At 38.6% G+C, this 16,434-nt stretch overlaps 1 protein-coding gene across 1 annotated transcript in view; it reads right to left on the reverse strand.

Annotated features, from left to right (window-relative positions):
• ttbk1a (tau tubulin kinase 1a) overlaps positions 1 to 16,434 on the reverse strand; it is a gene marked incomplete at its 3' end in the record, with an annotated part of 52,459 nt that overhangs the window by 34,581 nt on the left and 1,444 nt on the right. Inside the window, 7 exon segments of the mRNA XM_080413352.1 lie at positions 4,584 to 4,709; positions 5,162 to 5,254; positions 5,679 to 5,744; positions 7,451 to 7,555; positions 12,287 to 12,427; positions 12,827 to 12,900; positions 14,641 to 14,788. Coding sequence (XP_080269478.1) covers positions 4,584 to 4,709; positions 5,162 to 5,254; positions 5,679 to 5,744; positions 7,451 to 7,555; positions 12,287 to 12,427; positions 12,827 to 12,900; positions 14,641 to 14,788 — 753 coding nt within the window.

A 16,434-nucleotide genomic window follows, 5' to 3' on the forward strand; every position in this document is an offset into this window, starting at 1 on the left:
TTCAGGCCTTCAAACCTAGTCTTACGTTGCGCTGATAAGAGCAATCGTCACCTAAGTGTGTCCATTTGAAGTGTTAAACACTGCTGTGATGCACTTATAGCACCCGGGTCCTCGCTCATACCTGTGCGACCTTGCGTTCGGGAGGTAGGAGCAAAGAAGTGATCAGAGTGAGGGAAAAATTGCAATTTCACCCACTTCCGATAGTCGGATCGACTCCTTGTACCCAAAAATGGGGGGTTAGGCAGAGTTGCGGGTGTCCTGGTAAAACCGGAAGTGAAGAGATCCACTTCCGGGTTGCACCAATGAACTCCACACCCCTCAGAGAGTCTGTGGGTGAAGTTTAAAGGCAATCCGACAAACCGGATGTAGGAAGGAACAACGGTGGGACCCACCAAGTGTGGAGCAGAGGGGGGGGGGGGTTCAGCAAGTACAGCCCTGGTCCTGTAAGACCACTTACACATTGTGAAGCCTTTAGCATACTGGGATCTGGAGTTATGGCTATTTAAAGCCAAATCAATAGGAACACAGGGGGGGTGGGGATTAAGCAATTTCAGCCTTCCCTATTGGCTGTCTAAGAGCACCTACCAAGTTTGGGACCTTTAGCAGGCTGGGAACTGGAGTTATGGCTGTTTAAACCCCAGCCAATAGGAACGCAGAGGGGGCAGAGCAATTGTGCGTCTGGGGCCCCTGGGTCCCTCACGTGGTCCCTGGTGGCTATTGTGATGGCAGACCCCTGACCCCTGACCCCTGACCAGTGTTGGTGTCAAGCTTCAGAGCTTGGTGCCGATCGGAGCAACGCTGCCTCTCAGGTCCACATGTTACGTTTGTGTCGTTGCATTATATTTTCTAGAGCGGATTTGCTACTTTTTATTTTTGATGCTAATAGTTTTGTTAGTTTTTATTAGTTTTAATGTTACTTTTTTATACTTTTGGTTAATTTTCAGGTGCAGGATTGTAAAGGGCCAGAGTAAGTATTGTGTAATAGAAACGGTGGTGCCGACAGCTGTTGTAAAAGCTAGTACAACCAAATAAATAGATTAAGATTTCATATCATCCCAAAAAGCTTAGAAATAAATGGACAAAAAATAAAACTACGGGAATTTTGTCTAATTTCAGTTTGTTTTAGGTAGTTCTGTAAACACACAATACAGTTTCACTCAGTTATCGTATTTAAAAAAATTGATATTCTCGTTTTTATTTTATTAACAAAAATGTTTTTTCAATTTTAGTTTTCGTTATTTTGTTAATTTTAGTTAACTATAATAACCTGATTGTCCCACCCCAATGCTCCATCTGTACTTTACACTGTAGGTCCACCTGATACACCAAGCACATCAGTTTAATCACTGAGCAATGTGTATCACACCCTTTCCACAGATGGCTACCATAGGGACATATTATTATATTATTATTATATTATTATTGTCACGGGGCAACCCGTGCCCTATAGACACTAAGGACTCCACAGTGTAAAACTGGACATTACAAGCACACACTGCACAGCTGCTTCTAATAATTGACTGTCATCAAGCTGTCTGGGAGGTGTGTCTGTTCAGCACCCAGTGTTGCAGGCTATTCTATATTTTCTGTATTGTCTAATTTTATGGTCATTGTTTTGTGAATTATTTGAGGCCTAGAAATGCATTTCAAGTTTGCTCAGAAAATCTATAATTGCGTAGTCTAACTCATGGGCCATGGTTTGCTTTGTTTGAGTTGATGATTATGCCAGTTACTAATTGTGGGTGGGTCTTACCTGGTATATAAGGGAGGCTGGAATTGTAGAGTGAAAAATGCTCAGAGTGAAATGCTCAGTTTACTTGTAGCTGTTAAGGAGACAACACCAGGGGAGAGCTGCCAGGGCCTTGAGTCAAAAGGCATTGCCTGTTTCAGTATCTTTAGTTCTTGGTTTTGTTTTGATTTTCCTTAGTTTAGTTATCAAGTGTTTATTTCTTACTTTTGGTTTTTGAAAGTGTATTTGTGGCCAGTATTTATTTTTGAAGTAGTATTATTTGCCTCAGACCTTGACTGTTAAGGTCCTTGCACACTGGTGCGTCTTTTCGTTGCGTTTTTTTTACAACAATGAATTTTTTTTAAAAAACAATGAAAAAAAATAAAACGCAACGAAAAGACGCACCAGTGTGCAAGGACCTTAACACTCCTGCATGGGGCTGATTCCTAGTTTAGGAGGTAAATAAAATACCAAAAATCTATGTTCTTGGACTTATATTACATCGTGGTGATGCCTGCCTCATCATGACCGAATGCAGTATCCATCGTCAATCTCTGAAGATGCACAACATGCTCACCAACCTCTTATAAATGTTCTTGCTCTTCAGAATAAAATCTCATTTTTGGATAGAGGACATTACTATTCACAACAGAGTGGGGGGGGGGGGGGGTGGGATAAACCCCAATCTTTTACGACCAAGACACAACGGTGCTTCGACTCCTTTTCTACCGTCTCTGCACAATGTGGGGAAGGCGTCAGTCCACTCACACACAAGCTCAGCAGACAGTGTCTTTCCTTTATGGCATTCTGCTCCTCAAACTGCTCTTCAGAGACAGTGTTCCAGAGTCCATCCATCATAGCCTCTATGGCATGGAGCAGATGCATCTTCAGCAGGACTTGCCATGTGTACTTCATCATGCACTTCATGAGAGAGAGAAGGTGTAGTAGATCACCCCAAAATGACTTTTTTTTCTTTCAATTACACACCCATGAAGCCTTGAATTCAAGGAGATTTTTTTAGTTTTTGTCGCATTCCTAATCCAATAATGTGATGACCGGCAGAGTCTCCGGTAGAAGACTCGAAGAGTTCGCCAAAATGTTCACACGTCTCCCTCCTTCTCTGCTCCCTCCATTGGCTCCCAGTTACTGCCCCCGCAGTAAGTACTAAATACTGATGTTGGCCAACAAAGCAACCAAAGGTATGACACCTCCAGTCCATACCTTCAAAGCCTGATCCATCCCTAAATATCTTCCCGCTCACTCAGATCATCTAACACAGGGAAGCTGGCAAAACCTTCTCTAAAACACCCTGGACAACGCTCCACGCGTCCTAGACTCTTCTCTCTTCTCTAAAACACCCTGGACAACGCTCCACACGTCCTAGACTCTTCTCTCTTCTCTAAAACACCCTGGACAACGCTCCACACGTCCTAGACTCTTCTCTCTTCTCTAAAACACCCTGGACAACGCTCCACACGTCCTAGACTCTTCTCTCTTCTCTAAAACACCCTGGACAACGCTCCACACGTCCTAGACTCTTCTCTCTTCTCTAAAACACCCTGGACAACGCTCCACACGTCCTAGACGCTTCTCTCTTCTCTAAAACACCCTGGACAACGCTCCACACGTCCTAGACTCTTCTCTCTTCTCTAAAACACCCTGGACAACGCTCCACACGTCCTAGACGCTTCTCTCTTCTCTAAAACACCCTGGACAACGCTCCACACGTCCTAGACTCTTCTCTCTTCTCTAAAACACCCTGGACAACGCTCCACACGTCCTAGACTCTTCTCTCTTCTCTAAAACACCCTGGACAACGCTCCACACGTCCTAGACTCTTCTCTCTTCTCTAAAACACCCTGGACAACGCTCCACACGTCCTAGACGCTTCTCTCTTCTCTAAAACACCCTGGACAACGCTCCACACGTCCTAGACTCTTCTCTCTTCTCTAAAACACCCTGGACAACGCTCCACACGTCCTAGACTCTTCTCTCTTCTCTAAAACACCCTGGACAACGCTCCACACGTCCTAGACTCTTCTCTCTTCTCTAAAACACCCTGGACAACGCTCCACACGTCCTAGACTCTTCTCTCTTCTCTAAAACACCCTGGACAACGCTCCACACGTCCTAGACGCTTCTCTCTTCTCTAAAACACCCTGGACAACGCTCCACACGTCCTAGACTCTTCTCTCTTCTCTAAAACACCCTGGACAACGCTCCACACGTCCTAGACGCTTCTCTCTTCTCTAAAACACCCTGGACAACGCTCCACACGTCCTAGACTCTTCTCTCTTCTCTAAAACACCCTGGACAACGCTCCACACGTCCTAGACGCTTCTCTCTTCTGGCTCCCAAACTGTGGAATGAACTCCCCATTGCAGTTAGAACTACAGACTCACTCCCAATCTTCCGTAGTCTGAAGACTCACCTCCTCAGACTCCTCCTCAGCCTGTAACACTTGCATAATGTAATTTAGATGCATGTTATGTAGACAGATAACAGGTCATTGTTGATCTGGCATCCTATAGCGTGTACAGTTTCAATGTACAGATTAAAGATTTTCTGGATATTCTACCATCAGACTGATGATAGGTTCTTGGTTTATGGTATGATCCTATATTACTATTTCTATGCATTTGATGTATTACCTTGTGTTGTCTGTGACTGTAATCACTCTGGATTAGGAGCGTCTGCTAAATGCCTAAATTGTAATTGTAAATTGTAAATTGGTATAGTAATCCAGTATATTTATAAACTATTCTGGTATATTTACCTGGTAATCTGGTTTGGTGTAGTAATCCAGTATTTTATATAAGGTAATTTGGTTTAGTGTAGTAACGAGTATAATTACCGCGTAATCTGGTTTGGTGTAGTAATCCAGAGCCAGAACGTGGTCCAGAAATACGTTGAATTCAGGAGGCATGTGTTTCAGAAGAATCCTGTGATCGTAGCGCTCCTTGATCTGACCCACTTGTTCCTAAAACACACACACACACACACACACACACACACACACACACACACACACACACACACACACACACACACACACACACACACACACACACACACACACAATATTGATTTATGTCCACATGAACATAAGTACAAGAATACTTTGAGTGAGTGAGTGAGTGAGTGAGTGAGTGAGTGAGTGAGTGAGTGAGTGAGAATAATACATTTGGATGCATCCTGCTGCGTATACAACACGATGCACTGCTTTATTCAATACAAAAATATGTAGTTATTATGTGATTAATGTCAAAATGAACGCCTGACAGCACTAGTTTATAATAGTTTATAATAAACGTATTCCCTTTATGCCATTGATTAGATTAGGTTTAACATATTGCCTTTATGTTAATGAATAGATTATGTTTATAATGAACTAATAAACTCTGTTGTAATAATAATAATAATAATAAGAACCTTGTCTTTGATCTTTCTCCATGGCAACTGGCCCACAGCGAACTCCACCAGCATGTAGAACAACGACCACAGATCGTCATGACGACCCATTTCCTGAAGATAATTAATGATTACAGTAATTCATTCATTAAATGCAATTAAACATGAAATCCTCACATTGATTAATTACATGTTTACTTTAATACTGCCGTCTATAAGAGGGTCTGTCTGTCTGTTTGTCTGTCTGTCTGTCTGTCTGTCTGTCTGTCTGTCTGTCTGTCTGTCTGTCTGTCTGTCTGTCTGTGTGTAAGTAAGGGCTGTGATGTCCTGTCCTGTTCTTATATTTATGAATCATTGTTCTGTATTGTTATATATATATATAAATCCATTTACTGTACATATGAATAATATGTTATATATATAAATACATTTACTGTACATATGAATAATATGTTATATAAATACATTTACTGTACATATGCATAATATGTTATATAAATACATTTACTGTACATATGAATAATGAAATAAAACCTACTTTGTTTTTGTGGGCGTTGACTGAAGCGTAGCGGACTGTCCCTCTAAACCCAGCCACCGTCCTTGGCTGAGAAGACAAATATTAAGCTCATTAATATTAATTAATAATGAAATCATAATAGCATACTAGGCAAGGTAGTTTTAATAGTTTTTATTAGTAAAGCACAATTCAATGTGCTTTACACAGAACATCAAGCAAAGGAAACACAATAATACAATTATGAAATGACATTGCATAAAACAAAATAAGTACAATTAATACTAATATTAATACTTAATACTATTTGAATAAATCTGTCTTTGAGTGAAATAAATGAACCCCCGATCCTTCTACTTATTCTGTTTTGATTGATTGATTGATTGATTGACAGCTGTCACTCACGTCTCTTCATGCAGAATAAAATCATAAAGTGTCCAAAGGAACTCAAACTGAAACACAAAACAACAAGGTCAAACAAAGGTCAAACAAAGGTCAAACAAAGGTCAACAAAACACAAACATAAACAAATAAAAAGATGAAAATGCTTCTAAAAGAAATATAAATATGTTTACAAACTGGTACACAATATATAATGAAGCATATATTCTGTATGCACACACACACACACACACACACACACACACACACACACACACACACACACACACACACACACACACACACACACACACACACACACACATCTTACATTTAATAACACACTTATTATATATTTGTCAAATATTTATTTCAACAGCATTTTATTGTCTCGCCCCAGAGGCCCAAGGGTGAGAGATAAAGATCTGCTGAACCAATCAAATCCATCTGTCTGTGCCAGAACCAATCAAATCCATCTGTCTATGGCCAGAACCAATCAAATCCATCTGTCTATGGCCAGAACCAATCAAATCCATCTGTCTATGGTCAGAACCAATCAAATCCATCTGTCTATGGCCAGAACCAATCAAATCCATCTGTCTATGGTCAGAACCAATCAAATCCATCTGTCTATGGTCAGAACCAAATCAAATCCAGGGTATCCAAGTTTATTTTATTATATTTTTTTAATACTTTTTTTCACCTATCACAGCGCTTAGATAGGTCATGTGGTGTTGGTGGGGGGGGGGAGGCGCGCTATGTTCATAAAAAAACTAGGGTAAAGCTCCTCCCCTGGTGGTTGTCACATGGCTACGTCACGGTGTGGCTTGGATTCGATCAAAGAGAGGAACTAACGTGAGGTTCTGTCAATTGAATGTGAAGTGATATCAAAGAGAAGCAGGCTAGTTAGCCAAAGCTAACTGCTACTTTCCAGCCCCACTACACATTGTCGTTTGCCTAGCAGGCTAGTTAGCCAAAGCTAACTGCTACTTTCCAGCCCCACTACACATTGTCGTTTGCCTAGCAGGCTAGTTAGCCAAAGCTAACTGCTACTTTCCAGCCCCACTACCCATTGTCGTTTGCCTAGCAGGCTAGTTAGCCAAAGGTAGATGCTACTTTCCAACCCCACTACACATTGTCGTTTGCCTATCAGGCTAGTTAGCCATAGCTAACTGCTACTTTCCAGCCCCGCTACACATTGTCGTTAGCTTAAGTTACGAAGATGAATCACTTCTAGAACAACCATAACTAACCATTACTAACCTACCTAACTATAATCCAGCTAACTAACTAACTAACTAATAACCCTTTGTCCAACTGTCCACATGTTTAGTCCACATAACAGACAGACAGACAGACAGACAGACAGACAGACAGACAGACAGACAGACAGACAGACAGACAGACAGACTCACCGGGCGGACCTCTCCTGTAGTATTGGTATATTGTCGAGCCAAGCCAAAGTCCAACATGTAACACTTCCTGTATGTTGAAGGGAGTCGGCCCATCGCAAAGTTTGACTGCGGCAAAACAACAAAGACACAAATCACACCAAGAGAGGCACGTTCAATAGAATGAAACACAACAACAAAACAACAAAACAAAACAACAAAACAACAAAACAAAACAACAAAACAACAAAGATGCAAATCATACCAAGAGAGGCACGTTCAATAGAATGATACAACAACACGTTCAATAGAATGATATAACAACACGTTCAATAGAATGAAACACAGTGTAAAGACCATAGACTGTATAAAAAGAATGGACTAAGCCACACCTCTGGTTTCTACAGACCGAAAATGAAGCCGATTGTTCAGGAATTTGATATCCGCCATCTTTAATATATGCCAAAAAGCGACCGGTAACATGAACCGGAAATCAATCCCTAAAGAATGCTATTGGTTGGGTAGCTTGTCAATGAAGAGCGGGGGCGGGGAATGAATGCTATTGGTTGTGTAGCTTGTCAATCAAATCATCCCTTCCCTCCTAGGGCATAGCCTACTTTATCGTCAATTTTAAAATAAATGGGACCATAATTTAGCAAAACGCATATCATGATGATTGAAAGGAGACTTTAAACTAGCGACTGGAAGCATAGAGTATTTATGACAATGTTTATTAAGGTAAGAAAATCAAGTCTAAAGTTTGTCAAAACCCATCCTCTTACATTGAGAGAATATTCTTTCTGACACCAGCATGGGTAAAACAGCGAAACTACAGGCCATTCATATGAACTGTCTCTTCCGTATTGGAGTCAATGTAAAAATCTCAAGCTGGCCCCTTGGTGTTCAATAGAATGAACATGAATAGAACATGTTAAATGACTCTTAAAGAACTAGGGAACTCTTTGGTTAACTCATTATCTAACTTATGTTAAATGACTCTTAAAGAACTAGGGAACTCTTTGGTTAACTCATTATCTAACTTATGTTAAATGACTCTTAGAGAACTAGGGAACTCTTTGGTTAACTCATTATCTAACTCATGTTAAATGACTCTTAGAGAACTAGGGAACTCTTTGGTTAACTCATTATCTAACTCATGTTAAATGACTCTTAGAGAACTAGGGAACTCTTTGGTTAACTCATTATCTAACTCATGTTAAATGACTCTTAGAGAACTAGGGAACTCTTTGGTTAACTCATTATCTAACTTATGTTAAATGACTCTTAAAGAACTAGGGAACTCTTTGGTTAACTCATTATCTAACTCATGTTAAATGACTCTTAAAGAACTAGGGAACTCTTTGGTTAACTCATTATCTAACTTATGTTAAATGACTCTTAGAGAACTAGGGAACTCTTTGGTTAACTCATTATCTAACTCATGTTAAATGACTCTTAGAGAACTAGGGAACTCTTTGGTTAACTCATTATCTAACTCATGTTAAATGACTCTTAGAGAACTAGGGAACTCTTTGGTTAACTCATTATCTAACTCATGTTAAATGACTCTTAAAGAACTAGGGAACTCTTTGGTTAACTCATTATCTAACTCATGTTAAATGACTCTTAGAGAACTAGGGAACTCTTTGGTTAACTCATTATCTAACTTATGTTAAATGACTCTTAAAGAACTAGGGAACTCTTTGGTTAACTCATTATCTAACTCATGTTAAATGACTCTTAAAGAACTAGGGAACTCTTTGGTTAACTCATTATCTAACTCATGTTAAATGACTCTTAGAGAACTAGGGAACTCTTTGGTTAACTCATTATCTAACTCATGTTAAATGACTCTTAGAGAACTAGGGAACTCTTTGGTTAACTCATTATCTAACTCATGTTAAATGACTCTTAGAGAACTAGGGAACTCTTTGGTTAACTCATTATCTAACTCATGTTAAATGACTCTTAAAGAACTAGGGAACTCTTTGGTTAACTCATTATCTAACTCATGTTAAATGACTCTTAGAGAACTAGGGAACTCTTTGGTTAACTCATTATCTAACTTATGTTAAATGACTCTTAGAGAACTAGGGAACTCTTTGGTTAACTCATTATCTAACTTATGTTAAATGACTCTTAGAGAACTAGGGAACTCTTTGGTTAACTCATTATCTAACTCATGTTAAATGACTCTTAGAGAACTAGGGAACTCTTTGGTTAACTCATTATCTAACTCATGTTAAATGACTCTTAGAGAACTAGGGAACTCTTTGGTTAACTCATTATCTAACTTATGTTAAATGACTCTTAGAGAACTAGGGAACTCTTTGGTTAACTCATTATCTAACTTATGTTAAATGACTCTTAGAGAACTAGGGAACTCTTTGGTTAACTCATTATCTAACTTATGTTAAATGACTCTTAGAGAACTAGGGAACTCTTTGGTTAACTCATTATCTAACTCATGTTAAATGACTCTTAGAGAACTAGGGAACTCTTTGGTTAACTCATTATCTAACTCATGTTAAATGACTCTTAGAGAACTAGGGAACTCTTTGGTTAACTCATTATCTAACTCATGTTAAATGACTCTTAGAGATCTATGAAACTCTTTGGTTAACTCATTATCTAACTTATGTTAAATGACTCTTAGAGAACTAGGAAACTCTTTGGTTAACTCATTATCTAACTTATGTTAAATGACTCTTAGAGAACTAGGGAACTCTTTGGTTAACTCATTATCTAACTCATGTTAAATGACTCTTAGAGAACTAGGGAACTCTTTGGTTAACTCATTATCTAACTCATGTTAAATGACTCTTAGAGATCTATGAAACTCTTTGGTTAACTCAGTATCTAACTTATGTTAAATGACTCTTAGAGAACTAGGAAACTCTTTGGTTAACTCATTATCTAACTTATGTTAAATGACTCTTAGAGAACTATGAAACTCTTTGGTTAACTCATTATCTAACTCATGTTAAATGACTCTTAGAGAACTAGGGAACTCTTTGGTTAACTCATTATCTAACTTATGTTAAATGACTCTTAGAGAACTAGGAAACTCTTTGGTTAACTCATTATCTAACTTATGTTAAATGACTCTTAGAGAACTAGGGAACTCTTTGGTTAACTCATTATCTAACTCATGTTAAATGACTCTTAGAGAACTAGGGAACTCTTTGGTTAACTCATTATCTAACTCATGTTAAATGACTCTTAGAGAACTAGGGAACTCTTTGGTTAACTCATTATCTAACTCATGTTAAATGACTCTTAGAGAACTAGGGAACTCTTTGGTTAACTCATTATCTAACTCATGTTAAATGACTCTTAGAGAACTAGGGAACTCTTTGGTTAACTCATTATCTAACTCATGTTAAATGACTCTTAGAGAACTAGGGAACTCTTTGGTTAACTCATTATCTAACTCATGTTAAATGACTCTTAGAGAACTAGGGAACTCTTTGGTTAACTCATTATCTAACTCATGTTAAATGACTCTTAGAGAACTAGGGAACTCTTTGGTTAACTCATTATCTAACTCATGTTAAATGACTCTTAAAGAACTAGGGAACTCTTTGGTTAACTCATTATCTAACTCATGTTAAATGACTCTTAGAGAACTAGGGAACTCTTTGGTTAACTCATTATCTAACTCATGTTAAATGACTCTTAAAGAACTAGGGAACTCTTTGGTTAACTCATTATCTAACTTATGTTAAATGACTCTTAGAGAACTAGGGAACTCTTTGGTTAACTCATTATCTAACTCATGTTAAATGACTCTTAAAGAACTAGGGAACTCTTTGGTTAACTCATTATCTAACTCATGTTAAATGACTCTTAAAGAACTAGGGAACTCTTTGGTTAACTCATTATCTAACTCATGTTAAATGACTCTTAGAGAACTAGGGAACGCTTTGGTTAACTCATTATCTAACTCATGTTAAATGACTCTTAAAGAACTAGGGAACTCTTTGGTTAACTCATTATCTAACTCATGTTAAATGACTCTTAGAGAACTAGGGAACGCTTTGGTTAACTCATTATCTAACTCATGTTAAATGACTCTTAGAGAACTAGGGAACTCTTTGGTTAACTCATTATCTAACTTATGTTAAATGACTCTTAGAGAACTAGGGAACTCTTTGGTTAACTCATTATCTAACTCATGTTAAATGACTCTTAAAGAACTAGGAAACTCTTTGGTTAACTCATTATCTAACTCATGTTAAATGACTCTTAGAGAACTAGGGAACGCTTTGGTTAACTCATTATCTAACTCATGTTAAATGACTCTTAAAGAACTAGGGAACTCTTTGGTTAACTCATTATCTAACTCATGTTAAATGACTCTTAGAGAACTAGGGAACGCTTTGGTTAACTCATTATCTAACTCATGTTAAATGACTCTTAGAGAACTAGGGAACTCTTTGGTTAACTCATTATCTAACTTATGTTAAATGACTCTTAGAGAACTAGGGAACTCTTTGGTTAACTCATTATCTAACTCATGTTAAATGACTCTTAAAGAACTAGGAAACTCTTTGGTTCACTCATCACCTAACCCTAACCCATGATGTGCTATATATTAATATATAATATACAAATGCATGATTACATTTTCATATAATCATGTAATATATTACTAGATTACATGATTCTGTGTCAAAATATTTTTGAAAACAGCAACAACAAAAAATACACATAATCAATGTTTTATGGTCATGATTGTGGTCTTAAAATAATACATTCAATTTGATGTCTCGGTGCAGGAAGCCTACAGAGTGAATGGCCTCTATATAGTAATATATAAATTATAATTACATTATTATATAATGTTATAATACTTACAGGTTTGATGTCTCGGTGCAGGAAGCCTACAGAGTGAATGGCCTCTATAGACTCCAGGATCTGTTTCCCCAGGCGGAGCGTCGTACTCATACTGAACGTTCCTCTGGGCTGAGAGCGCCTGAGATCTGCCAGGTTACGACCCTGTAAATGCACACATATACTACTGTTACTAATATACATGTAGCTGCATGATAATACTATATAATACTATATAAAATAATATGCTGATGATGACAATATGTTGGTACCTGTAGCTGCATGATAATAATGCTATATAATACAATATAAAATAATATGCTGATGATGATAATATGTTTGTACCTGTAGCTGCATGATAATAATACTATATAATACTATATAAAATAATATGCTGATGATGATAATATGTTGGTACCTGTAGCTGCATGATAATAATACTATATAATACTATATAAGATAATATGCTGATGATGATAATATGTTGGTACCTGTAGCTGCATGATAATAATACTATATAATACAATATAAGATAATATGCTGATGATGATAATATGTTGGTACCTGTAGCTGCATGACCACATAGTTGAATTTGTCATTTCTCCCACAACCAATAAATTTACACACATGGTTTTTACCTGAAAGAAAACACAAGCAGGGTTAGTCAAATATAGTTTTACTTACTATTTATACTCTGTTGTATGATGGTGCCCCTTGCCCTAAAGTAAGCTGGGTTAGGGTTAGGTTAGCCTAACCCTAACCCGGATATCATTAATGTCCCTATAAACCAAATTCCAATACCCCAAATCTCTGCTCACTCGCTCACTCACTTTCGGTTCCCCAGCTTAACCCGGAAATAGTTTTGTTTCAATTGGTAATGAGCTTTTTGGAGGAGCTGAGTGGAGGAGCAGAGTGGGCTCTCCATGCCGCTTGGAGAGACAGACAGCGAGTGTACATCGTGCTTCAGCTTGTTCTCATTCTCTCGCCGGAAGTGCTGACTGACTAGCTGTTCTGTTATTGGATGGACCATCTCTCGGGCTATGGGAGGGGACTCTGTGACAACGCTGTCTGGGACATGGGGTAAAAAAAAAGCATTCAAAGGGATGTTTTAGAGCTGACTAAACTTTGATCTGCGTGCTCATATCCTAAAATGTAAACATAACGTGGCCTATGCATGAGTGTCCTATTTGATTAAACTGCAGAGATACTGAAGTGCATTTATATATATCATTTTGAATAACAGTGATCTAAGATACTGAATACCGGCTTCATTCCTCCGAACTCGCATATAATCCTCTCCTCCAATGGTCACCAAAGTATGGCCGTTTTAAGTGTTAAACACTGCTATAACACTGCTGCCGAGCAGCACCCAGGTCTACTGTCATACCAGTGTGACCTTGAGTTTGGGAGGTCGGGGTCGACGACTTCCTGGTAAAACAGATCCACTTCCGGGTTGAACTCCACACCCCTCAGAGAGTGTGCGGGTGAAGTTTCAAGGCAATCCGACGAACCGATAGTGGACTTTTTTGATGGAATTGGTAGTCTATGGGACCACCCACCAAGTTTGGAGCCTGTAACATGCTGGGAACTAGAGTTATGGCTGTTTAAACCCCAGCCAATAGGAAAGCAGAGCAGGCGGTGCTTCAGAAGTTACAGCCGTCCTGTAAGACCAACTGGCAATTTTGAAGCATTCTGGGAACTGGAGTTATGGCTGTTTAAACCCGAGCAAATAGGAACACAGAGGGGGCGGGGCATCAACGTTTTTTCATAAATATTTTTGAAACATTTTAACAACACAAATCTTGTATGGGGGTCCCTGGCACCACATATTTTCAGATGGGGGTCTGCGATGCGTACAAATACATATTAATCTGGGGGTCCTTGACATGAAAAACTGTGGGAACCACTGGTTTAAAAAACAGTAGAAAGCAAGCACAATTAAGCAACTTCTCTTTAAAAAAAAGGCCCTAATTGCTTATTACAAGCAGACATGGCAACACTGGTAAGAAGGAAACTCATTGATATGGGGCTCCCCAACTCCCCAATAAGGTGAATAGGATACAAGAGTTTCACACCTACGACGCACCGCCGATCTGACTGATATGCCCATATATGGAGATGTATGTATCTGTCAGTCCTTGTCCCTTTTATGCCTATATATGGAGATTCCTGATGTCATCAGTATAACATGCCAATATTTGGGCGCGCCCCCTTTTGTGCCCATATATGGAGCTCTATGCTCCTGATGCCATGACGACACATTGAGGTTAGACAACACACTCCATATTTGGGCGTAGCTGCATTGGGAACTGGGAATGTATAATATTATAGATAAATAAATGTCATTATGATATTATTATTATTATTATAATTGTTACCCTGCAGTTTCTTCAGAACGGCCACCTCCATCTTCAGAACCTGTTTGGGTTGCTGGGCCGACTCCACCTTCAGAGCAACGTTCTCCCTGGTGAGGAGATCCAACGCCTCGTAGATCTCCCCGAAACCACCTCCACCTATCTTCTTTAACTGTTAGAGACAATACATTAACACCACCCAAACCTCCTCATATCTTCTTTAACTGTTAGAGACAATACATTAACACCACCCAAACCTCCTCCTATCTTATTTAACTGTTAAAGACAATACATTAACACCACCCAAACCTCCACCTATCTTCTTTAACTGTTAAAGACAATACATTAACACCACCCAAACCTCCACCTATCTTCTTTAACTGTTAAAGACAATACATTAACACCACCCAAACCTCCTCCTATCTTCTTTAACTGTTAAAGACAATACATTAACACCACCCAAACCTCCTCCTATCTTCTTTAACTGTTAAAGAGACAATACATTAACACCACCCAAACCTCCTCCTATCTTCTTTAACTGTTAGAGAGACAATACATTAACACCACCCAAACCTCCTCCTATCTTCTTTAACTGTTAAAGAGACAATACATTAACACCACCCAAACCTCCTCCTATCTTCTTTAACTGTTAGAGACAATACATTAACACCACCCAAACCTCCTCCTATCTTCTTTAACTGTTAAAGACAATACATTAACACCACCCAAACCTCCACCTATCTTCTTTAACTGTTAAAGAGACAATACATTAACACCACCCAAACCTCCTCCTATCTTCTTTAACTGTTAAAGAGACAATACATTAACACCACCCAAACCTCCTCCTATCTTCTTTAACTGTTAAAGAGACAATACATTAACACCACCCAAACCTCCTCCTATCTTCTTTAACTGTTAAAGAGACAATACATTAACACCACCCAAACCTCCTCCTATCTTCTTTAACTGTTAAAGACAATACATTAACACCACCCAAACCTCCTCCTATCTTCTTTAACTGTTAAAGACAATACATTAACACCACCCAAACCTCTTCCTATCTTCTTTAACTGTTAGAGACAATACATTAACACCACCCAAACCTCCACCTATCTTCTTTAACTGTTAAAGACAATACATTAACACCACCCAAACCTCCTCCTATCTTCTTTAACTGTTAAAGACAATACATTAACACCACCCAAACCTCCACCTATCTTCTTTAACTGTTAAAGACAATACATTAACACCACCCAAACCTCCTCCTATCTTCTTTAACTGTTAAAGAGACAATACATTAACACCACCCAAACCTCCTCCTATCTTCTTTAACTGTTAGAGACAATACATTAACACCACCCAAACCTCCTCCTATCTTCTTTAACTGTTAGAGACAATACATTAACACCACCCAAACCTCCTCCTATCTTCTTTAACTGTTAAAGACAATACATTAACACCACCCAAACCTCCTCCTATCTTCTTTAACTGTTAAAGAGACAATACATTAACACCACCCAAACCTCCTCCTATCTTCTTTAACTGTTAGAGACAATACATTAACACCACCCAAACCTCCTCCTATCTTCTTTAACTGTTAAAGAGACAATACATTAACACCACCCAAACCTCCTCCTATCTTCTTTAACTGTTAGAGACAATACATTAACACCACCCAAACCTCCACCTATCTTCTTTAACTGTTAGAGAGACAATACATTAACACCACCCAAACCTCCTCCTATCTTCTTTAACTGTTAGAGAGACAATACATTAACACCACCCAAACCTCCTCATATCTTCTTTAACTGTTAGAGA

Source organism: Gymnoscopelus braueri (assembly GCF_963280865.1).
Source record: "Gymnoscopelus braueri genome assembly, chromosome: 2".
Lineage (NCBI taxonomy): Eukaryota > Metazoa > Chordata > Actinopteri > Myctophiformes > Myctophidae > Gymnoscopelus > Gymnoscopelus braueri.